The sequence below is a fragment of the Aplysia californica genome, unplaced genomic scaffold (genome assembly GCF_000002075.1).
Source record: "Aplysia californica isolate F4 #8 unplaced genomic scaffold, AplCal3.0 scaffold00025, whole genome shotgun sequence".
Classification (NCBI taxonomy): Eukaryota; Metazoa; Mollusca; class Gastropoda; order Aplysiida; family Aplysiidae; genus Aplysia; species Aplysia californica.
Genome location: NW_004797295.1, coordinates 576766 through 602369, shown reverse-complemented (window position 1 = coordinate 602369; position 25604 = coordinate 576766). Strand labels below are relative to the sequence as shown.

General features: G+C 37.6%; 1 protein-coding gene across 4 annotated transcripts in view; it reads right to left on the bottom strand.

Moving 5' to 3' along the window:
• LOC101848797 overlaps nucleotides 1-25604 on the bottom strand; it is a 52496-nt gene that overhangs the window by 22403 nt on the left and 4489 nt on the right. For all 4 annotated transcript variants that reach the window (XR_004859247.1, XR_004859250.1, XM_035972859.1 and 1 more), the window contains exons 2-13: nucleotides 23713-23895; nucleotides 23234-23318; nucleotides 22124-22276; nucleotides 21495-21570; nucleotides 20250-20372; nucleotides 17179-17335; nucleotides 14997-15142; nucleotides 9740-9970; nucleotides 8424-8625; nucleotides 7553-7735; nucleotides 3993-4152; nucleotides 516-1307 (exon numbers count right to left, since the gene is read on the bottom strand). Coding sequence is in view for 2 of the 4 variants with exons in the window: in XM_035972859.1 (XP_035828752.1) it covers nucleotides 516-1307; nucleotides 3993-4152; nucleotides 7553-7735; nucleotides 8424-8625; nucleotides 9740-9970; nucleotides 14997-15142; nucleotides 17179-17335; nucleotides 20250-20372; nucleotides 21495-21570; nucleotides 22124-22276; nucleotides 23234-23318; nucleotides 23713-23877 (2473 nt within the window). In the remaining 2 variants the exon portion in view is untranslated. The remainder of the gene's footprint in view (nucleotides 1-515; nucleotides 1308-3992; nucleotides 4153-7552; nucleotides 7736-8423; nucleotides 8626-9739; nucleotides 9971-14996; nucleotides 15143-17178; nucleotides 17336-20249; nucleotides 20373-21494; nucleotides 21571-22123; nucleotides 22277-23233; nucleotides 23319-23712; nucleotides 23896-25604) is intronic.

Genomic DNA, 25604 nt, shown 5'->3' with positions numbered 1-25604 from the left:
AGTAGGTTAACTCTTCGGTATAAAACATGAGTTTGCCCGTCTTATTTTTTCTGAATATTTATTATACTGAACTGTAGTCTATAATTTATGCACAGGTATACTGTCAATGAGTATAGAGATAAAATTAAACTGAACAACAAAGATGCCCAAATAAGGTGGGTTGTTTTGGTGCGGTATTGTTTGTTTTTTTGGGGGGTTTTCTTTGGGGGGTGGGAGGAGTGGTTTACTTATTTGGGCTATACACTGCCCAAAAAAGCTCTCCCAAATATAATTTAAGAGAAGTTGGACAGGAGATAGATCAAAGGAATTTCTTTTATTACAACATAAACTGCTCAAAGGAGCATTAAATCACTGAACCATTATGGCATCCCTTCTTCCTCCTACCACATGCTTATTTACAGCAATGTGTAATTCGTAAACCATGCAGCAGGTCCCTACATCAAATAGAATAAAAGCATCATTTTAGTTAAGATTAAGTGATAATTGTACTAGTTAAAATCACAAAAACTACTCACTATCTTCAAGGTCATCAACATCCTGTACCTCTTTATTTACTATTTTCTTCTCATCGGTTACACCTTCCACTTTCTGTACTGGTTCGTTAGTCCTTCTCTTTTTCTCTAGTTTCTCCTTGACAATTTGGTCTTTGTCTTTTTTCTCTTGCTGCAAATCCTCAAGAGCACAATTGTTCTGATCAAACTTCCAGCTTTCTTTAACTGATGTCCGTGAACTACAGGGTTGATTAGCACTGGGTCCTGTATGCAGCCCTGATGAAGACTTTCGACCTGATAAGTTTCCACTGAAGCGTTTTCTCTTCCTTCTCTCTGGGCACTCTTCTACTTCATAATATCCTGTAGGCTCTATGTCATCATAACAATCCATCCTTACATTCATCTTTCGGCAAGGTGACTGATGCTCAATTTCATGTGCTTCATTACTGACATTCAAAGCGTCATCACCAGACCCATTTGTTTTCTTGTTTGTCCTTCTAGTTCCTGCTTTGAATAAGCCAGATCCACTGCAATTATCTCCATTTTTTTCAAAAATCAGTTCATCCGTCTCAAAATTGTCAAAGTCCCAGGAGCCATCATTACTCCAACGAGATTTCAATTCAGTGTTTGCTTTTTTCATCACTGGGAAAATTCTCTTTAATATGGAGCTCGCAATCTTACATGTTGTGAAAACAAAAGGCTGGGCACTCATATTTTCATCATCCCACTCGTCTTCCAGAAGATTTCTCGTAACATCTTGTTTACTTGTGAGGTAGTCATAGTGTGGTTGATGATGAGCAAACAGTTCAAGTTCATCTGAAGAAGAAAAAAAAAAAAAGAAAAGTTGTAAGAAATGAATTACCAGAAGAGTAGTCGGTTTAGTTTTTTAGTTTTAGAAGGGTTTTATGGCGCTCGCAACTGCATTCGGTCAAATGAGCGTCAAGGGGTGGAAGTCAAAAGAGAAGTCTAAATGGGGAATCAGACTTACTCTGCTCACCTCTCTAGCCTCAACAGCACAAAGTCTGCTTCGTCTATCAAGGCACCCCGGAAATAGTAGTTCATAAGAGAGTGACAAACATGCAAAAGAAGCACTATTTATAATTCTACTGTGCATAAGAATATGTTAATATACCCCCTTTGGGAATGGCCTAAAGACACTTCAGTCAGTGGCACTGCCCTTGGAGGAGGGGGGGAGGAGTTGGTTTACTTGAATTTTGGGCCCCTTTATTTTTATTTCAAAAGCTGATTACCAACAAGAAGTTACCACTGACGAACTTTTCAACTTGTTTAGGATGTCGAAATCATAGAAGAACATTGCCTTATGACCTGGTGGACACCCCCTTCCATAAATACAGGGTGGGACTACACTTTTTTAATGTAGTTTAAGTGTTTTATGGCACCTGCAACGCATAGGCCATATTAGTGCCAAAGATAAGTGTTAAAAGAGAGTAATAAACACTAAAAAGGAGGAGAATAAGGGCGTTAGATATTTGATAGGAAAAAAGGAGCACAAATCACACAAGAGCACCTGCCAACCACCCACATACTCTAAGGTAAAACAACAGTACAAAAGAAAAAAAGGACAGAAAACATCATGAATGCAAAATAAAAACACCATTAAAAAAAACTGACAGAATACAGCATATATATTATACGTAAGGAATCCTATCAGAAAAGTTGCATCCCTGTTGAAGGGACAATGGAACTTTCTATTCTGTAGCCAACCTGTGTACCCGCAAAATGTGAATGCAACATGTACATGAACATCAACAAACTGGGTTCAAAGAACTAAAATATTCTATCCTGAGTGCCATATGGTGTTACGGATTGCTTTACTAGTTTCTTCAGCTTCAAGGCTATGACGACGATCACATGAGACCAAAATTAACAAAAACTTGTCCAAATCACATCCATTTTTTGATGGTTTTAGTTTTAGTAGATATTTTACGGCGCTCGCAACTGCATAAGGTCATATGAGCGCCAGAAGATTAGAGGTGTTACAAGAGAGTAACAAACATAAAAAAGAAGAAGGGGCGAAACGGACAATAGATGTTTCACAGGAAGCCACCCACGATTTTATGATAATGTTATATAATTCCATTATACTTTTTTTTTACATTATATCAGTTCAATTGATGATTTTGCATAAAATTATTTCTATATTAATATTAAGAGTACATTCTCTGCTTTTATTCTGGTACATCACAAAAATGAACAATTTTTACCTTAATGCAAGTCAAATCAAGGAAGTTCACACAATTTGCTCATCGTGATTGCCTATAAGATGTTACATGTCCATCCTCCTAATCATGCGGGCCCTAATTCTTCTGTACGCAGATTTCAGTCACAAGCACAGCATGAACTCATAAATGAAAAATGTGCATATCTGTACCAAATTTGCTAATGTTAGTTTACTACTAGACTATCTATAAACACAAGTCTAGTCTTGTGGACAACTGCGGGCTTTCATAAATCGTAAACACCAAAATGACTTTTAAAAGGCAGAAAATTTCACTTTTGTCTTCAATTCGCATGTTTTTCTAAAATTATGGGTAAATTTGAAAATAGGTAACGAAGAAAGCGAGGAAAGTGACTTTAATGAAAACCAAAGGTATGAGTATTTGTCACAAGTGGATTTAATCAAGATAGAAAGTCTACCAACACTGAGACACGAGACTGCTGTCCTGGCTAACAAGATCATCTGAAAATTAGTGCTGCCTGTAGGAATGTAGGCCCCCTTGCAACAAAGGGGTGGAGCATAATTCTTTTTATCTGATATGTGTCACGACATGGTGGAATCAGGTGCTCGTCAATTTTTAAGTATATGAGGTTATTGGTATCATCTTAAAGCCTTTTCATTTGCCTTGCTTTTGGTGAAAAAAAATACTTATCTATTTTCAACAGAAGTCAAGATTTTTGCAATTGAAGGAGGAAGGGGTCGCCTGATTTCAGAGTTAAAAGTAGAGAGAAAACGGCCGCCAATAAGTGATGAATTCCATTGCTGGAGGACTCTTCTTCTTCTATCCCGTGGTTGGGGCAACCGTAGGGGGACCACTGCATTGGAAAACCAGCTCTCGCCATCTATTTTTGTCCTCTGCTCTCCTCAGATTGTCATCCATCGTCTTTCCTGTCCACTCTTTAATGGAGGACTCTGGGAAACTGAAAATGTACTTCTTTTTTTTGCCTCTAATCAACTTTTCCATAAAATCCACACATAAAAGTGTTTTTGAATTGACATACAAGGTGCTGAGCCAAAAAACAAAAATTCGAAAAACATGCCCAAACTAGCAGAAAAATGCCGATTTCTTGGATTTCATTATTTTGACGAGCGCCTGATTTCACCACGATGCCTCATATAGCAGTCACCACCAGTGTTAAAATAAAAACTGCACATCATTTCAAACTATTTTCTAAGACTAGATCTAAAAAAAAACAAGGGATATCACAAGGTCCATCTTGTTGGAAAATATGATGTAAAAATAAATTATGTCACAAAATTACCCTTTATTTGTAACACTCCTGCTGGTAGGGAAGTTACAGATCTGATCTTTCCTTTAAATACAGACTGGAAATGTCGCTTTCTCAATTCCCACTTCGCCTGGATTTCACGCGCATTCCTGTTGCTAAATTGATCCACTGTTCTCCGAATGAAGGCTTTGATCTGAAAGTAATAGAGAATAAACTGGCTGTCAATGTCAGACAATCACTATGATAGTATCAGCATTTGTTAAGTATTTCTATCACAAATTGTTCACAAAATAGCAATTAAAAAAATAATGGTATAGTACTCATATTTTCATTTTCAAAGACATTCTTATTCTTTTGCAGACTATAATGCTGTCACAGTAGTACAAACGTGAGCAGAGATAAAAACAAGACTAGACATGAAGCAGAAGGAAACAGCAGTAAACAGCCACACTTAGAAACCAAAGCCCAACTACAGGGAGGTCCTTGCAACACTATTCACACTGCTTCTTTGGCTTCATTTATGGTTGCCCCCACACAGATAGATAAGTAGTCACCTCTTCATCTAAAGGCCCCCTTCCCTCTGCCTTCATCCTGAAAAGGCCAGTGTTACTCTTGACCACAGGTTCCTCCGGGAGATGCCCCTAAACTTCCGCTTCTTACACAGGTGCCTCTCTGCCTCTCCTCTATATTAAGATGTGAAAACACATAAGGGCCCATTGGTTATTACCGCAGGTGGGTCATACATATATGTAGAAGTACCAGAAGGTGGAACAAGCAGACAACCTTCATTCACACCCCCCACCCCCACCCCCCCGCACTCCCTGTGCCCTCCTCCTTTTCTGGCAGATGAATATTTGGTGAGGAACACCACACCATAAGGCCAGTCAACACCCTACTCTCTTTCTTGTTTTGCACCACAAAACCTTGTGTTTAGCTGCACCTGATACGTGTATTTGACAGGACAAAGAAATTATCCTTGCATACATCTTGATAACAAGTGCCAGATGAGTTGAGATTACACTGCGAGTATGTACATAATGTCAAGTCAACTCACAGCTGAGTCGTCTTGATTTTTCACCGCAACATGCGAGGAGAATGATGCGACATTATAAAGATATGCAATCTTCTTCTTTCTCAAGGTGCACCAGTAGTGGAATTTTAATAGAGTTAAACAAATATGTGTATTTAAATGATCACATCTCATTCGTAGTTGTATGACTCATGTCTAAAGGCAAAGTGTCTTTGTCTTGTGTGTTTCATAGTAAAGCAGGGTTCTAGCACTCAGCATATTTTGTCAAAACTGTAGATGTGCATTTCTACTCCTAAAACTTGACCACAAGGCCAGATTCAACCATTTCTCAAGGTATTGGGCATGATATTCATTGTCAGTTTAACACAGATTTTGGAGAAATCCGTTGAACAGATGTTAAAATGAAGAATCATTTATGCAAACGTATGTAAATAAAAATAGGACAAATTAGATATTTTATAAACATGTTTGAAACAAAAACTAAGGCACAGAAAATAACCATTCAAGGAATGAATCAATCTCAAAACAATAAATTTTCAGTACATCAGTGTAATGGTGTGTAGTGTGGATGGGAAGGAAGTCATATTGTTTTGAAAGTTGACAAAAATGTAAACTTCTTAAAGGACACCGGCAAAGTCACATCAGGGCTAATTAAATCCTATGACCCCAGCAAGCAAAAAGTGATGCCATGTTCTTTTTTGTGTTCGCCATTTAGATCTCAGGGGTAGTCAAATACTGGTTCTTCAATCTGCAATACAACTGATTTTTATATATATGGTTACCAAATTTTTTAAAAATTAGACAGTTAATTTGGTCCTATTATTATATATCATAAGTGCAGCATATGCATTCAAAGTCATACTAACAAATCCACCCCCAAGTCCATGTACACGAGACATAATCTGATCCCATCCACTGCGAGCTCCCATCTTTAAGTCAAATAAACTGTCTTTCCAACAGTCATGAATAACCACTGAGTGAGGGCAGTTGTATTCAAACTCATTGTTTTGCATATAGGTAGAATGTATGAGATTTATTTCAAATTGAAGTGTAGAGCTGGAGAGTTTAAGTTGAAGGTTTGCTGAAGAGATAATTTTCGGGGCGAATATGTTTACGAGTTGCTTTTTTTGAGTGACAAATTAAGTATCATCTACCCGTCACTGATTAACTAATCAATGATTCAAGAATAGTACATGACAGACACAGCAAAGGGTGCACACTTAAAGTAAATTAAGAAACGCAAAGAGTATTGATAAAAATATTTTCCAATAGTAGTACCGAATGTGAAATGAGTGCCCTTTAGCTGTCAATCATAGACTTTTTAAAAAAATCAATCATCTGTAGCTTTTCCCATAATTTACCAACTTGGTAGAGTCAGTATTAACATATTCTTTGATGCCATCTTGCCCTTTCTCAACTACACTACCAAACCTAGAGATAGATTATGCAAACTACTAGGACAAAATCTCCTGGCTATCGATAGAGTTTGATTTGAGTCGAATTTAGCAAAGGCAGCTCTTTGTTTTGATGTTACCCTCAGTCTGTTTTGACAAAGGTCACAGTCGTATGGATCACTCCGCCTACGCGACAGGTGAACACCTCAACAAGCCACTGAGTTTGCGTGATTCAACCGTCCATTCGCCACCAGGCTGCAAAACTGGCACTTGGGCGGTTGAATCACATGGAAATTGGGGACTGGTGTGATATAGGCAATTGATTTACTGAAGGATTGAAACATTTTGCAGTAATCTTTCAAACTCGGGATTTTAACATAAGGTGGATCAAAGGCTGTACTACATAAAGGGATCAAAAAGTGATTTTCGAAAATTTTGTCACTTAGGCAGTAGAATCACGCAGCTAGCGATATATCAAAATTTCATCACAAAAGTGTATTACATCTTTTCTTCATTCTGTGAAAATTTAATGAGGATTGGATGAAACAAGGTGGAGTTATTTTAAAAAGTATATAGAAAAACCATGTTTCGAGAAAACGGACGATAAAGAAAAATAAAAGACTGACTTTATGAGGAAATGGTGGTGACAAACACGCCTGGAATGGGAAGAAATAAGGTTTTAAGGGGTTCTTATGTGATGAATTAGTGGTAAGAGAGGCTGAAGAAGCTAAAAATGCCCACAACTTAGAATCCAGTTTTGAGCCAAATCAGGACTTCCGGGGTCCCTCCCCTTAATCTGCTGAAGAGTCACACACAACAGGAACCCTCCCACCCCACCTCACCTTCCTTTTCTCTTTCCTTTTTAAGTAATGTTAACACAACAGTCCACACTAAGCTCTGCAAGCAACAAGTCCCATCACTTATTTCTAATCAGTGGCCCAAACCTAAAAGGATCTATGAGCATATCACACCACAAATGTTAAAAAATAGATTATTTCCCTCAAATGGCTACAAGCCATACAGCGTGAATTTAAGAATTTGAAAATGTTCTTTTTTTGTATGAATCTACATCGGTTATGGGAATCACAAGTCCGAATATTCTCACTCTCACTATGTCTGTAAAAAAAAAAATGGACTTAACAATTTTTGCCAAGAAACTCTTCACTTACAGCTGATGTGGCTTCATTTCTTCTGTCTGCTTCTTGCAAAATGAAGTACAAGAAAACAAAACACAGCAATCCATGCCATTGGAACAAACAAACACGAGCAAATCGTGCACGGGTGAGCCTGTTCTCCATCTTGATGAGGGTAAGAATATCTTTGCAGATGATGTTACTGAAGATCACACCTGCCTGGAATATAATAGACAAGCATGAACCTTGCATCATAAAAATACCATGAGTGTGGAGCAAGCTTTTACAGGTAGCAATGTCCTTACAATATCGCATCATCCATGCTCAATATCCGACTCCCATGAATGATGGTTTGCAACAGATCCCCCTTTCCTGAGAAAAAAGAACTTTTACATTAACCATCATCGAGGATTCTGGATTCACAAAACAAAATGCAGGTATGACCCCATTTTTCTCAGTTGTAAGACTTTGATACTACTAACATCTACTCAAAAAGCCATGTCTGGTGATCACACAAGGCTATTGGTTATCATAGAGCACAGCAAGAATGTGAGCAATCCTCTTCAAAAGCAGGTGTAAAAATGTATCACAATAACATATCAAGTTTAGTCATGATGATTGCATCTTCAGGCCCAAGAAACTCTTTAATTTGAAAGCAAAATCATATGGCAAGTTCAAATTAAGAAGGCCAAAAAAGTTAAAGGGCCTATTCTTTTAAAAAAAATGTTTGAAGACACGATTCACTTTGCACTTAAGTTTAATGGTAATACAAATATATGCACCAAAATAAACATTAATCGAGGCTAAAAAAAACTAAACAGTTAACAATTATGTCACAAGGAAAGGAAAAAAAAACCCAAAGCACATCTTAAAAATTTTTTTTTTAAAATTAAACAATTGGGCGTACCTGCTGAGGTTCATTAATGTAAGGTGCAGGCCAGTCGCGTAACCAGGAACAGAAGAGGCACACTGGACTGTCGTGTGTTCTTTCATACTGATTTACAAGTATTTCTTCTTTGATGCTCCAAGTTTCCTTAGCAAGCCACCTCATTGACGGAGGCAGCGGAAGAGCAGCTGCATTAATGCTTCGTGTAAAGATACTCCACTCTCTGAACACATGAAAAGTAAATGTAAAAATCAGTCATCCTTCAACCAGCCACTTAAATCTGTCTTTTCTTTCTTTTAAAGAAATTTTACACCATCTCAGAATCTGCATCAATGCATCTGGTACTTCTCCCGGTACATATAAAGATATAGAAATAATACAATCTCTCTTGAGAATAAACTTAGAAAGCTTCTTGCTGTACAACAAAATCTCTTGACATTATCACAGAATGCACTGCTCTAATTAGATCTAACATAATGTTCACAGCAACCCTTAAGCTTAGAAGTACAATTCATTGTTCATTCATTGTTTCAGGAAGCTACATCCTTGAATTCTGGACACGTCCATTGATGCTCCGTTGCTCTCTCCAAAATATCGCTGAGAGAAGCAGTACAAAGGAAGCTGTAATATTACAGAGCTTAATGTCAGCATTTTACTAATAAATTACTGACCCTTAGAATTCTGACTTTTTCCTATTTTTTTGTCAACTCTGTCTTGTCTTATTTTTAAAAGTCATATTAAAATTCAATATCTGCTCCCACACAAGTAAAAAAAAGTGGGAAAACCACAACAAAAAAGGAATGTCCGTTGAAATAAGAAACTGCAAATAAACATCATTCCAAATTCCCGACCATCTGAACTTTTGGTCAAAGAAATTTGCTCACATTTTAGCCCCACAAATGTAATTCATTTTTGATTCTGAGGTCACATTTTATGTAATAAATTCCCTTCCCTTTGAGCTTTCATATAATCAACATGACCATTTTGATTATATTATAGAGGCTAAAGAAAGATTCAAAATCTTATTAATATTATAAATGAGTTATTCTAAATAAACAACACAAAAAAACCCACAATTAAGTCCCTTCATAAGAAACCTTACAAAGAAGTGCTAGGCATTTGGCAAATTTTGTTTTCTCAAATCCTAGATGTTATAAATGAAAAAGTATCTCTACACATCTTTCAAGAACATCTGGTGTTTTCCTCCACCATTGACTTTCTCTTATGATAACCATACACAGGAATCTTATCTTCTACACATAACTCACCCAGAACTTCAACAGAAACACAGGGAAGAAATAAGACAAGAAACAAGCAAAAAAACAACAACTCAGGACCTTTGTTCCTCTAATGTATATATGCCCCAAAGATTGTAGACAGAATGAAGCTTTCCAATGTTAAAGACACTCTGGGCATATCCATGTGAGCTCCCCATGGCCATTACTACACCGTGTCTGGGAATCAATGGTTTGACTCCTTCCCAGTCATATTCAACAAGAAAATCGCGTCCAATGAATGGAGACTCTATGACATCTGCGAGGCCATCATAGAGTTTCAATGATGCACAACTGAAAACACGATATTGAACGGATAGAGTATAAAATTCATGAAACCTTAAACCTTGATCTGTATTACTATTACAAAAACATGTGAACACATGTCCACCTTCCATTCGTATTAATGGTGGTCACCTTAGACATGCGTTCAACATACAGCTAGACAGCACAGCATACATTCTGTGTGATACATAGGTCGTTCTGAATGACTGAAAGTAGTTTGAGAGTGCCATTGACCCATCACAAAAGCTTTTATCTAAAATCTGATTTGGAATGAGGAGTCCCTTTTTCCTTCCCATTAAAGCAGAGGTGTGTAATAAACAAAGATAGCAGTCCCAGGACAAATACACAAACAGGCCTGTTAGCATTGAGGGTAGAGCTGGTGGCTAACGCCTTGCTTCATGAAAATGTCCAGATTGTAGACTAATTGAATGATTAGCCAACCTAATTTTGTTCAGTTTGTAGAGACTGAAACAATGTTTCATTTTTGTATCTCAGTATCCCAAAATACAAAATACTATTCAAACCCTGATACATTACATAGTACTTCTCTGAAATCTGGAATACATTACACAGTACTTATTATGAATTTTGAAATGTAGACGACATTATTCCACTATTGTAGGCATAGTAATACAAGGTCTGACCAAGAGGAAAGTTTCCCTGTCTTATAACTCGCATATTTTTCAAGCAAATAGTAAGAAATTTTACATTACCTTATTTCAACATGTGTATAATTTCTACATCATTTTCATACCACTACACAACCCGGTAATTGTCATTAATATGCTTTATTTATGTTTACTTTTTGGGGCTTGATCACACCATGGCGATCAAAAAGATGAAAGGCTTATTCTCAAAATATGATGTTTCAGCAGTCATTAAGTTCCTGGTTCTTTTAGAGAAACTGTCCAAAAAAATTACCCATTTCCCCAATATCCTAATGGGGCCCAGTTTTGTTTCTGAACAAAAAATTTTGCAGGTTCAACATTCTGTCTAAGAAGACAGGCAAAAAACTGTGAGCAATATATCTGAAAAAGTTGTTTTGCTAAAGACAGCAGCTCATGAAATTCTCACAGACGATCGTAAGGCCACACTCTACTTCTTAGCACCAAAATTTACAATCAAGTGATTTTAACTGGTATTTTCTCATAGTATTCCATTCAAGGATTAAAAATATTCAGTTTTGGGAATCATTATCAGTTATATAATAACATAAATGGCAAATTAGAGTGAAACCCGACTATCTGAAGCTAAATCTATTAACTAATAATATATTTGTAATCTGCACACACATCTTAAGAAAATGACGCTAGCTTTTCTTGATATTGTAAATATCAATCATTCTATTACTGTTAGAAGACTTGCATATTAGGGTCTCCAGTGGCTAAGTAGGTGAGTTTAGACTCAAGTAATGTCAAGAAAGTATTGGTGACATGGGGATCAGATGGTGGTCACTGGGGTGTGTCCTTAAGCAAGACATGACAACCCTAGCTCAAAATACAGGGTGCTGCACAGTGGCGCCTGACAATGGCATGGTTGTATACTGTTTTGTATTTGTGTAATATTGTGTATTTATGTTTGTATTTGTGCACGTATTTATGTATGTACGTATTAATATATATGTATTTTTATGTTTGTCACTGTAAACCAAAGTGCCCTTCTGGGAAAAATAAAAGAGAAATTTTTTTTTTTTTTAAATAAGCGAATGACAAAAATAACAAAGTAAAAAAATCCTTTAAAATATTTTTTAACCAAATATTAGAAAAAGCTACGGTAATTTTATTTAAAATTGCATGGTGCACTTATCCTTCAAATTTCATGTCTCTATCTTGGATGGTTTTTTAATTGTTAGTTTTTAAAGCCTAGAAATGAACATTTTGAGGAAAGGAGCAAAAACATCTCAAAATTGTTCTAAAGTATTGGCTCACAATGTTACAACCTTTATACAGCTATCTCTTTGAAATAGAGCTTTGGGAGTACTTCCATCCGATTTAGCACATAATTTTCAAGGGAAGTTACTTAAAGCCCAAAAACATTGTTTGGACCCAAATTAGACCCCAAAACCTCATGTGTGGCCTTAATAAAATAAAGCTTTGTGCAAAATGGGTTCCTCGTCTGCTGATTGACGGGCAAAAGGAAGATCAGTGCTGTTTTACAGTGCTCGCAACTGCATAAGGTCATGTGAGCGCGCAGGACACTTGAAACATTTTCAGTTGGTAGAAAAAGTTAAATTTTGCATTGATGGCAGCCAAAGCCTACTCTTATCGATTTTGAACCATCAAGGGATCTTTGATGTATGTAACTTGCACACGAGACCTCAGAGATTTTTCGCCCTTATCCGAGAAGGCTAAGTGTAGATCTTACCTACCATAAGATCAGGGGCGTGGCTGAAAGACATCAGTAAGGAGGAGCCAAGGAGTCAGCAGAAAGGCTGCAGAAAGAGTCAGGAGCCCAGCAGACGACAGAACATTGTAAGAGAGCAGGAAAGGATATAAAAGGAGAAAATTTTAGAGAAGAAAATTTTCCGTCGCTATCCGGATTCAAATCCGGAATCTATTGCATGAGAGACAAACACCTTAGCCTCTAGACCACGAGAGCCCCCCCCCCCCCCCAATCGAGTGCACACATGGTTTTGTCCACCAGGTACAGAACAAAGGGACAGATCTTTTAAAAAATATAACGGGTGATATGAAGTCAGTCTTGTTGTATGGATGTGAGGCATGGAACGCATCTCAGACTTGCATAAAGAGGATCCAGGTTTTCTTGAACAGGTGCCTAAGGAAGTTACTGAGATGGACAGAAAAAGTTACTAACGAAGAAGTATAAAGAAGAACGAGACAGAGCCCAGTCAGAGATGAGATGGGAAGAAGGCGTTGGCGATGGATTTGGACACACTCTCAGGAAGTCAAGCAGCTGCATAACAAGGAAAGTGTTAGATTAGAACCCACAGGGTAAAAGATCAAGGGGAAGACCACATGGAACCTAGAGAAGAGTCACGGAAATGGATGTACAGAAAAGTGGGAAGACATGGAGTAACATCAAGCAACTAGCCCAGGATAGGGAAAGGTGGAAAGTGTTCGTGGCCTATATCCTGATCAAGGGTGAGAAAGGCAATGATGATAACAGATGATGAAACATGGGTGTATTCAAGGGAATCAGAACCAGTAAACAATCAGCAAAATGGAGAAACCCAGGGCCACCACAACCCAGAAAGCTCGATGCAAGAAAGGTGCTTTGAAAGTTATGCATGTCATGTTTTTCTATCACTAAGGTGTGGCAATTTTATTGGAACAACAGTCAATGCTTACTATTACAAGATGGTTTTTCAAACAAAGCTGAGAGCAGCAATCAAAAAAAAGCTGCCGGGTCTGCTTGAGCAAGGTGTTGTCTTCCATCATGACAGCACACTTGTGCACACTGCTCAACAGGTCACCGATTCCCTGAACTGCTAACAGTTGGAAATCCCACTATTCCCGAGAACAGGTGTCTTTCATTTCTTCCCCAAAATCAAAGGACTAAGGAGATAGAGATTTCAACAGAAGGAAGAAATTGGAGTTCAAAACAAATACTGTGCCAAGGACTAGTCGAAGCAGACATGGTCACTGAATTTGACCGCTGGCTGCATGGGATGAAATAATACATTGAGGTCACGTGTGCAAGTTGCGCACATTAAAGATCCCTTGGTGGTCTAAAATTGATAAGAGTAGGCTTTGGCCGCCACCCGGGCAAAATTCAAAATTTCCTACCAACTGGAAATGTTTGGTGTGTCCCGCGCGCTCATATGACCTTATGCAGTTGTGAACGCCGTGAAACACTTACTAAAAAAAATATATATTGCAGAGGTAGTCACCATTTAGCCTTCCACCAGCCCTACTTACCGCCGGGTTTTGCCAATGCACAAAAAGCAATGCCTTAACTCTTTGAACCCCATCGGGCACTGGGAGCATCCAGCGATGATAACCCTGTTCCCCATCGGACGCTGGGAACGTCCAGTGCTAGTGACAACTGTTTTGTTTTATTTAGTGCTAGTTTTTGCTTGTTTTTCGGAACTATTCCCAAACCAAGTTTTAGTAGTGGCTAAGCCTTTGTTTCCGCTATTTAGAAGTTGGAGGCAAGCTTTTGGGGTTATAATGAGACATAGTGCACTAGGTTTAGGTGACTGTAGAAAAAACTCAGGGAAACGGTGGAAAAAACTCAGGTCTTAAAGAGTTAATGAACATTATATTAGTCGCCCCTCGAAACCATCATCCACCAACAGCCCAAGTTGCAGGGTCTTTAACAAACTAATGTAAATTTGTCTCACAATACCACCAGCAAAGTGGCCATCAGAGGTAGGTACATACTGCACACAGAGTACAGCACCCATCCTGTAGCTGTGCCCACAGTAATAATCCCCCTTTCTCTGTGAGCTGGTGCTTCTCCTTGATTTGCTCCCTCCCCGCCCATCCCACCTTCCCATCCTTGTCTTGTAAATTTCAGGCAACATGCATTTGACATGTAGCCTCTGATCCAGAAATTCATGTAATTTCCTATTTTAACTGGGGTCATAACCTAACACTGAGCTGGGGCTGTGATTGATTGGCATTGCTTTTTATTTGCCTATGGCAAACATGCGCGATAGATCTAGACAAGGAAAGATTGGCCATACATTGTCTCTACCACTATGTCTTCTATCATTAGACTAGATTGCAGAAAAGTGTTCATGCTTGACCGCTCACAGAACAGTGCTCATGTTTGAAGGCTCAGGAAAAGTAAAAGATATGTAAACATTTTTAAAGCATGGCCTGTAAAGCCACAACAGCAACCCCTCTCCATTTCTCTGTAGTTTTGCTCAAGGTAGTAAAATCCTCTGGTTATCATATTGAATATTGTGTCATTCATTTAGTAATAGTAGAATCATTTCCCTTGATGATGGGCAGTCCTTGCTATTTAAAAGAGGACCCCATTAAACAGCTGGCTCCACAATAAGGCAAACTTCATTTCCAAATCACTGTCATACATTTGAGCATAACATTCCCGCAGCATTCAAACTTACTAGGATTTTGGGGCTGTGTTTCTTAATAAGGCCTCCAGCAGAAGTTGAGTGATCCACACCAGAACCACAGTCAGAGCAACACAAACTTCGGGGGTTTTTAAAATCTCTGGCAGATACTGAGGCGCATCTCTCGAATCTTGCACAAACTGTTGTGCAAATGGTGAACAACATTACACATTTTACAAAGAATAATGTCATACAAATGATAAATTATTAAAAAACCTAGCAATGAGACCAACATCTCTTTTTTTCAATGAATCTGAGTATGCTAGAACCTATCTATGCTATACTTATTTTGGAGCCTTTAAAATATTATCTTAATACTTTAAAAACAATAGTTTATGATTGTTTAATTCCCACACATTAAGATGAATGATGTAGCTCAATTCCAACATGCTAAGTCAAACGATTCACTCCTGTGGAAAAATCCAAAGTCATTCAGATTCAAAACCTCAAAATTCATTTATAGAATAATAATAATAATAATAATAATAATAATAATAAATTGCATTTATACTGCGCATTTCCACAAAAAAGTGCTCAATGCGCTGTACAATAATACAAAGAACATATGGAGCGCACAGCTCCTATAGTAACTCTCTCTCTCCCCCCCCTCTCTCTCTCTCTCTCTCTCTGTCTGTCTGTCTGTCTCTCTCTTTCTCTCTCTCTCTCTCTCGCTGTCTGTCTGTCTGTCTGTCTGTCTGTCTGTCTGTCTCTCTCTTTCCCTCTCTCTCTCTTCCCTACTCTCTCTCTCTCCAGTACATACTTGAGTAAAGACAATCCCACAAAACTTAACCAGACATCCTCGTACACATTGATGACATCACACAGTCATAAATTGTTACAGAACAGAATAGCATGAAAAAACGATACTTAGAGAACATAATAATATTTGTATTGGGAATGTCGGAAATTACAGATTGAAGCTGGACTGAAACAAATGCGTTTTAAGTGCTGATTTGAATTTTGTTAAAGTGGTAGACTCCTGTAGATGAGCTGGCAAAACGTTCCACTGGGAGGGGACGTGGTGTGAAAAAGCTCTCCCTCCGAGTCTCTTGACTTTTGCTTTGGACAGGTCTTAAAAGTCTTTTCTTCTTAAAGGTCTAGATGGTTTATATTCGAAGACCATGTCACAAAGATATGATGGTGCAATGTTGTGGACGCACTTAAAACAAAGAAAAATTAATTTGTACTGAGTTCGGGCTTTCATCAGGAGCCAATGTAGTTGAATTAGCATTGGTGTTACAAGCTCTTTGAGAGATTTCTTTAAAATTATGCAAGCAGCTTGGTTCTGGAGTCTCTGAAACCTATATTTAACGTTTCAGTGGGAAGGTTTCCAAACAAAGAATTGCAGTATTCTAGACATGAAAGGACAAAAGAGATGAGGGTTTTGATGGAATCAACACTAAGATATGCTGACATTTTTCCTATTCTGCGTAGTTTAAAATAAATTACTTTACATAGATGGTTTATTACGATGGTGCATAGATATTTTGCAATCAAAATAAACGCCTGGATTTTTCGCTTTATCTCTAAAATAGATGTTATGCCAAATACAAATATAGTCAAAATTGCAAAGCAATATCCCTGGTTTAGCATTGCAAAACAGAACATCGGTCTGTTTGATATCAACAGTTTTTTACATCAACAATACATTTTTCCATGCTAGTAACTAGACAATTGAAATTTGTTGGTAAAACAGACTTGTACAGCTGAATGTCATCAGCGTACATGTGGTAGTTAACGTCGTGCTTCCTAATTATTGAACTAAAGGTTTTGTATATAGTGTGTATAAGAGTGGTCCGAGCACGGACTCTTAGGGCACGCCAAATTGCAAGCTGAAAATGGATGACATTTCACCATTTACAAGTAGGTCTTCAGACAGTGCGATTAGACAAATAGGACACAAACCATTCAAGAACAGTCCCAGATAGGCCAAAGCTATGGCCTAACCTCCTGATCAAAATTGAATGATCAATGGTATCAAATGCAGCACTTCTTAGATCTAGTAAGGCAAGAACAGACACTTTGCCTTCGTCTGCTTTACAAAGGAGGTCATTCTTAACTTCTAAAAGTGCAGTTTCTGTGTTATGAAACGCTCTACAGACCGACTGATAATATTCTAAAAGATTATTTTCTTCAAGATGTGCTCTTAATACATCTTCCAGTTAATGCTACGTACCTGATACAACTCAAGAATGGACAGGATCATCACAGGAGAGAAATACACCATTATTGTGTTCACAATGTTGCTGTACATGCCAAATCTCACAGGTGAATTCATCATTGAAAGCCAGTTATGATACAGAAAAAGAGATTTAAGGATTCCATTTGAGTCTCTGAAATAAGAAAAAACAATAACAAAAGCTATTTGACCTAAATCTGGCCAAGAAGTTCAAACATGTTGCATTGTTCATTAGAATGTTTAAATCTCAACATATTTACAGTTTTCTGAAAATTCAGAAAAAAAGCAAAACCACACACCTTTGCATAGCATGAAAAGAAATGTGTGACGCCTTTACAATCACACGATGTAAAATCTAAGGTGACTGATATCAGTTTTGATCTGATTTTAAGTTTTTGCTCTTAGAAAGTTGATTGTGGGTGATCTTTTAATATTGTCCTCATATTAAGCCTATGAGCCTGAGTGCATGCCTCAAAACAAAAGCTAGCTTTACCCCTTTGTACACACCCAGTGCATGCCTAATTGCAAAGTGGTCTAACTGGAAAATTTGTCAGGGGCCCCTGATAATAATAATAATAATAATAATAATAATATTAATAATAATTTAAAAAATAATAATAATTAAAAACAGCATTTGTATAGGGCATATCCCCACTTGAAAGCAATCTCTATGCATTTTACACTATTATTACCCCAGCAGACCATAGAACACTCAGAAACATTCTCAACTTCCCGGGAAGCATACAGTGCTAGCAGCTATTAAACGCTCAAACACTAACAAACTAACAAGATTATTTCACTGTCTAAACTGTCCCCAAAGAAATTCACGCTCGCAACCCGCAACTTGCGCGCTCATCTTTTGCCCTCAGAGCAACTTTTGCCTTTTTCGTGAGTTCACAAAGTTTAGCCAATTTTCCCAAAAAAATTAGGAAAATAATAATAAAATCTTGTTAAAAATAACCGGAACATTCTTCCATAACGATGCTAAAGGGGACAATCCGTACCAGAAATAGGCGCTACCACTTGTTTTGTATGAGGTGCCCATTGTCCATTGCGGATGGGATCGGGTCGGGTTGGGTCGGGATGATTGCCCAACTCGTCACCTGAAAACAGTTTGTTTTTGAGGCAACGAGTCGGGCGCGATCGGCTTGTGCCACAAAAACCGCTTTGCGCTCTCAATCTGGATAGCAAACCGACCTGACCCGATCCCCAATGGTCCTGTTTGGACTGAATCATCTTCTAGCTAGGTCTAGGTCTAGATCTACAGAAAATCAATCGTAAACACAATCGTCTGATTACTTAGCTCGCATTTGGTTCTGTAGCACCAGGAAGATATATCTAGTATAAAAATTTGTGAAGGACTTTTAACCTGCTTACGCAAGGAGGGAGGATCTCGACATGGATCGATTCATCAAGAAAACCCCTTAACCACGCTGATCTCACCTGCCCAACATCAGCAAGAGTTTAAGGACCTAAGGGGGCAAGTCCACTGGCATTTTTTTCGTCAGTTGCAGGCCAGGCTCATACGCAAATGAGTTTGTTTTCGTCAGTCACTGACTTATTTTGCCTAACTACGTGATTTTCCAGCTTGCATGTTTTTTTGTCAGCAGTACAGGTGACTAAGAAAACCTTGATTCAACTCATTTTGGACGGAAATTTGCATCTACAGTTTTGCTTCCTCATTGCACTTAACATTATCAATATACTTGTAATTATTAAAGTTGTACAGTAGTAGATTTGTGCTGAAAAACAAACAAAAATGGAATTAAAGCACTTGTCCTAGATTATTTCGTACTCAGGAGAGCTAAAAATAAGTTAGACCTAGCCTTCGCGCAATACGTAGGTATGAGCTAAAATGTATGCCAGGGATAGACTCTAGCCTCTGTACAATAAAAAGGAAAAAGGCAGTATTGTCTAGACCTATACTTATGTTTCTATAGATCTACACACTAGAAAAAATGCTGAAAATGTAAATAAATAAATAAATAAATTGCCTGTGCCTGTGCTGTCTGTTGTTCTCGTAATCATAACACACTGGGCTAAAAATAGGAAAAGCCTAGCTGGTCTGAGGTGGTGGATGTGGATTGTCGGTTCTACACCATGCACAAACGTCGTACATTAGCCTGGCCTGGAAGTGATATTTTGGTGACGGACGCATAGACTAACGCATGTGTCAAGGGACACCCTGTTTTGTACTCCATGCAAGCTCCAAGCAGTTTTTTCTTTAAACATTCACATTTACTTTTGATTTTGATCTAACAAAACTCATGTTGGTTCTTTGATTGCAATGAGCATACCAACTATGTATTCCAATAATTCCATGATATCTTTTTAGCTCTATACACGAGATGCACTTTGCTTGCAACTTTTGTTAATTTTTCTTGCAACTTTTTCTATTTTCAAATGCAATTTCTCCGGGGACAGTTTATAGCTGGGTACCCATTCCCACCTGAGTCAAGTGAGGAAAATTTGTGCAAGATGCTTTTCTCAAGGACACAACGTCGGGTCCTTGACAGGATTCGAACTCACGACCTTACGGTTGTGAGTCTGACAGCCTAACCACTAGGCCACCAACGATCATTTTTTAATTTTTATGTTTTGTTTATCTCATCTAGGTCTGAATTGGTTCAAAGACACAACGTTGGGCCCCTGACAGGATTCGAACCCACGACCTTACGGCTGCGAGTCTGAGAGCCTAACCATGAGGCCACCAACAATCATTTTTATGTTTTGTTTATCTGATCTAGGTCTGAATCCACTAAATTCATTTTTCAGTCATTTGAACAGTTTTGTCACTAAAACAAATCTCTAGAATAATATGTAAACCTACAGTCGAACCTGCTTTAACGACCACCTATCCAAAACAATCGCCTGTACAAACAATCACTTCTCATTTCTCCCTTTGCATTTTTTCCTACATTATAAACAATGTGCAAGATGATGCCCTGTTTAAGATGACCACTTTCTTCCCCAACTACATATCCTTTTACAGCTCCCTAAGGATTATCAGCACTGAATAAAATATATTGTTTAAAGAAAAAGTAACAAGACAGACTGCAGAGAAATACCTCAGGCCTGGGGTGCAGTCAAATGTCATTGCCATTTTGTCATGACAAAAAAGTTTTTCTTCGGGTTGGCATCCCCAATGTTTTTTTGTGGCAGGACGCAGCACTGACACAAAAGATGGAAACCTACATAAAACAAAGAACAAAAGCATAGCTTCATCATCAAAGATCACATCTCTCCTTTCATGCATCATTCTACTTTAATAACCATAAATTAAAATGAAAGATAAAAAATAGAGTAGAAGCTAAACTGTTAGCAGTTGAAGCCTTCAAATTCAAAGAAAATGATACTGAAATAAAAGTAATAAAAATATAGTGTAAATATCCACCCATCTCACATTGTTTTTTTGAAAGATAAAAGTCACAAAACAAGTCCCTTGAAAAATGCCCACTCACCTTTGCAAAACAAAAGTAACAAAAAATTGTAGAGCAAATTGGAAATGCTTCTGAACTACCACACACTTCAGATAATGTCCAATGTAAAAAGATAGCTTTTGGATGCAGTGTAAAAGTTAAGAACTATTTTACACTTAACTCTTTCCAGACATAGTTTTTTTGGGTCTAGACATAACCAACCTGTGACTCGATTTGGCTATGCAGGTGGTGTACAAAATAACTTCATAGAAGTATAACCATAACTGTAACATAACATATGATTTATCAAATTGAAGGAAATTGAATGAGGAATACATCTCAATATAAAACAAGGATTAATTTTGAACATATGTATGCATTAGAAGGGTTTGAAATGGGGATGGTGATGAGAAAAATAAATTTTGACGGGAAAAATTACATTCACCAAACATGTGAAAGCAAACCAGAATAGCTATCTTATCATATACAGGCCAAAAGCATAATCCATAAATTTCTGAATGCGCAGCTTTTTATTTGAAAGCAATATTCCAATTTTTGTTTGAGTTATTAAATTTATACGGAGTCCAGTTACATCGTTTTGTTGATGCAAGACTGCAAGAACTAATTCACTCGTTTTCCATAAACCCACGCTTTGACAAAGTGAAACTAGATGTTTTCGTTTCCCAAATCCTTTCCGAGTTTTTCAATAGCAATAAAAATTAATTATAAATGACGGATTGGGTTAAAACAAAATAATACGGAAGCACCCTATCACGACCGATATATCGGCGATACGTCCGCAAGGGGCGTGGACTCGTGCCAATATATCGGCGATACGTCCGGAAAGAGTTTATTCAAAACCCGTGAGAAAACTTTTTAAAACATCAAACTCACCAAGAAATGAATGGAATTTCATAAGGAGCGTCATTGATGAATTCAAATTTGAAACTCACAATGTCACCTAAATCATCTGAAATAGAAGTATCAACGTAATAGTGAGCATACTAGAACCAAATTAAGAAACTTAGATAAACATGAGGCAACCATAATACCTAAATCTAGTTGTGTTTGCCCCGATATTATACTTTAAAAAAATCCTTTGCCAACCGGGTAAATAGGACAGCTTCTCTGACCACATGAATGAATACCCACAGGCGAAACCATCACTGTAGTTGCTTTGAATCAATATCCAGTAACCAATCAATTTGAATTACATTTATTTCGTCAGTCCTTTCCTGAGGCATGACAAGAGTCAAGGAAAAAGACACATTCATTTCTTTTTTCAAAACAGTCAAATTAAAACATCTAGGCCTACGTCAAGGTGACCTCTGTCACTGCATTTTCAGTCACTGAAAAGAACTAGAAGATGTCAAAGTTTGCTACATCAATTATTAAAGAACACTGAAATACCGACAGCACATCTTCAGATTTCTTTTTTTTTTTTTAAATCACATAACTGACTGAAGAGTTAGATTTTACTTGTATTAAAATCTAAAGTTAAACAGAAAACCCTAAATACATACAAGGTGAATGGAAAACGAAAATGTTGGTGGCGCCACGGGCAAAAAAGAACTGAATGCCTCTTCCTTTTTTCAAAAGAAGAACAGGGGAATCTGCGAAGGATCCAAACAGCTGTATAAATATCCGTCCTCTCAGCTGACGATCAAATGAGGACTCTGGTGAAAATTGTAACAAAAAGAATGAGACTAAACGAGTGACAATATTTTGATAACAATATGACTGAAGAGCGGTCAAAAATTTGTGGCGAAGTTATCCTCAAATATCTCTTTAACAGGTAAATCAATGTCATCAATTCTTTGCACAGCAGAGTATCAATTTGTCTTAACTTAATCATATTTTTCCATAACAACTGAGGCTAGATTTGAAAAAACTTTTCTCTCTATAAATCTATTTAAATACTATAAAATCTCCGTCATGTGGCAAATGGAATTGTTCACAGAACTTCCTGCTTCTCACAGACATTTTGCATACACACATTATGACCTACGTCATAGCTCACCAATGACACTTTTTAGAGGTAAAATTTTTAGAATTAGAAGAGACTGATTTTAGAGTGAACACTTTTTTTACAATTTAAGGCTCTCAAAACATACGTTCAATAAGCATTGATTTGGGAGAAAGAAGACGGGGCTTGCTTTTAAAAGTGATGTTGTCCCAGCTGTAAACCTTTTCAAATCTGTAGAAACCACCCATTGGGATTTTTAACAGAATGAATTTTCTAGAATACAGCTAACAGGTGTTAACACAAATTATACAAGTCATTGCGCAAAAGTTGGAGACTTTTATCTCAATAATAGAGGAAATATGGAAATATATGACAATAAGTTGCACCACGTATAATGTATGATTTATGTAATACTTATCAAAATAGGCCACATGCCTCCATGTTAAAGTGTTACACTCTATACATAATTATTAGACTTTTGTAATATGGTGGTCAGAAATAAACAAAATTGGACAACAATTTAATTCAGGTACAACAAAAAACAACTTTTTGACAAGTAAGTTCTGCATACAAATATAGAGATGTTATGTCAAAATACAACTGATCAAAGACATAATATTAGGGAAAAAGAGACAATGAAAGGAAAGGGGGGGGGGGGTATTCTCACCTGGCCTAAGAGATGTCCTGATCAGGATGAAGTACTCACAGAAGTACTGTCCTGTTGGTGCCCGTGCCATGGGATAAACAATAGACTGAGGAAAAAGAGCTGATAATTAATGGAAGGTTTCATCACAAAATGTTTTATAACTGATGGCTATTTTGTCGCTAATTTAGAGGCAACCCCCACCTCCTTCAATCGCAAATATCTCAATTTCTATTCAAATTAGATGAGTAACTTTTTCATCAAAAGTATGGCAAATGAAGAGGCTTTAACTTTAAGGTGATACCAATAACTTCATGTGTCATGACACTGATTTGTAGACTAAAAAACAGATTTTTATTTAGTCAATTAGAATTTTGAAATTGTATTGTACACAGACATTAACAATATTTTCTAGAGTTCAATATGGATAGTCAATATGACAAAACAGGCTACTAGCAATCGATTTTTAAAGAAGTAACAAATTCAAGGCAGGCAGTACTTACATCAGTGCGAATGTGCAAATATGACACAACCAATGACAAAAAGTATGCAAGCATAAGCAGTGCACCCACACTGACAGCAAATGTACCTCCCGGTTTGTCAGTGTCTATTTCAAAGTCTAGAACATCCTCGACATTATGTTCATAAGACAAATTCACAGATGACATCTTTCCACATAAAGTGACCTGAGAAATAAATCACCAAATGTAAGTCAGTACCAAAACTAAAAGCATACCCTGCAATTTAAAAAATCGTGGTAAAGCTCCAAGTTGATGACCCAGGTCCCAGGATGAAAGTCAGAAAGACATGTCATGCAAGAGTAGGACTAGAGATAATTTATTTTGGTAAAAACAAGAAAGTAAGAACACAAAAAGCTATGCCATAGCTTAGAAAAAAAAAAGTCTGAGACAGTGAGTCAAAGGGTGGAAAGTGCTCAAGATTGAACAAAGAAAAGCTGTCAACCAAAGTTGTAAAATGAAAATGAAAAAGCTCTAACTTTTTACACTCTAGCACTTTATTCTAAACTACAAACCAAAGACTAACTTTCTGATCATCTAGAGTAAGTCTACTAACTGTGTTACACAGTGTGGCCCTTATACACAGAATTCTACACTTAGTGTAGAATTCTGTGCCCTTATATTTCCTTCCCTGCAGTCTTAGCAGTCTATACATAATTTCTCCTGATTATCATTTCTGCCGAATTCCCATCCCTGGACTATGCCATGAACGTGCTTAGCCCTAGCTGAACCATCACCACAGAATACAGTGGAAATCGGTTTCAACAAACTCATCGGATTCAACGAAAGAAATTTAACTCCCATTTTTGTCTATTAATAAAAATAAATTAAAATAACTCAGATTCAACTAACACAAGTGAGCAGGCTCGGATACAGCAAAGTCGCTTGCAGGGCAAGTGATCCAGCATGGTACGTCAGGAGAGATACAAATGCGACATGTTAATTTTTTTCCCCTGCTACTGATCAATATTACAATGATAAGCTTATCTTGACATTGATTGATCTACATGACGAATTGCGCGCTGGACTGTGGAATCAAACGTTGCCGTATGCTAGGTTCTTCACGGCAACATAGCTTGTTTGGCAAACAATATGTTATAATAGATGATATGACACAGGCGTGCCTTTGAACAAATCTGCCCTTTTGCGCAACGTGTGCTTGGTAAAGTTCAGTGTACTTTCCTGGAATTTTCCAGCATTTCCTTGGTATCAAATCTAAACGAAAATGCCTGTCATTAGAAACCAAATTGTACTAGACTTTAATTTATAAAGTCGGATACATTATACATTACTCAACCAGTCTCCAACCAACATAGTAACAGAGGCAAACAGCAAGGGCAATTAGGACCAGTTTAGTAAATGATAGGCCTACATGATCTGTCAGTATCAATGTAATCTAGATCTAAAAGACAACACTAAAAGAGAGCCAGAAGTTGCCATTTTCACAGATGCCTGAGACCTGAGATACCCTCATCCTCTGCGCATTTAGAGAGGTCTTGGCTCAATAAATCTAATTGAAAGGAGAAGAGGTATAGATCTAGGCCTAGGCCTAGGCCTAACTTGTTCTTAATGTTTTTCAGGGGCGAAGGCTGACTTGTTTGACAGGGTAATCAAAGTGAGACGGGACCAGATAGATATCTAGGGCCTGGAGATAGCACACAAGAATCTTAAGGTTAGACCCACACCGGCGTCGGGCCCGACGGTCAGACCAGACCAGACGATTTTCTGCCGGCTATGGCGCCCATACCGACACCGGTACCCGACGGTCAGACAACATCAGTTTAATTGTAACAATTTACTAATAGTAGAAAATTGAATGTAGCAAGAGGAGAAAGTTGTTATTCTTGCTGACTGAAGAGTTAGATTCTACTTGTATT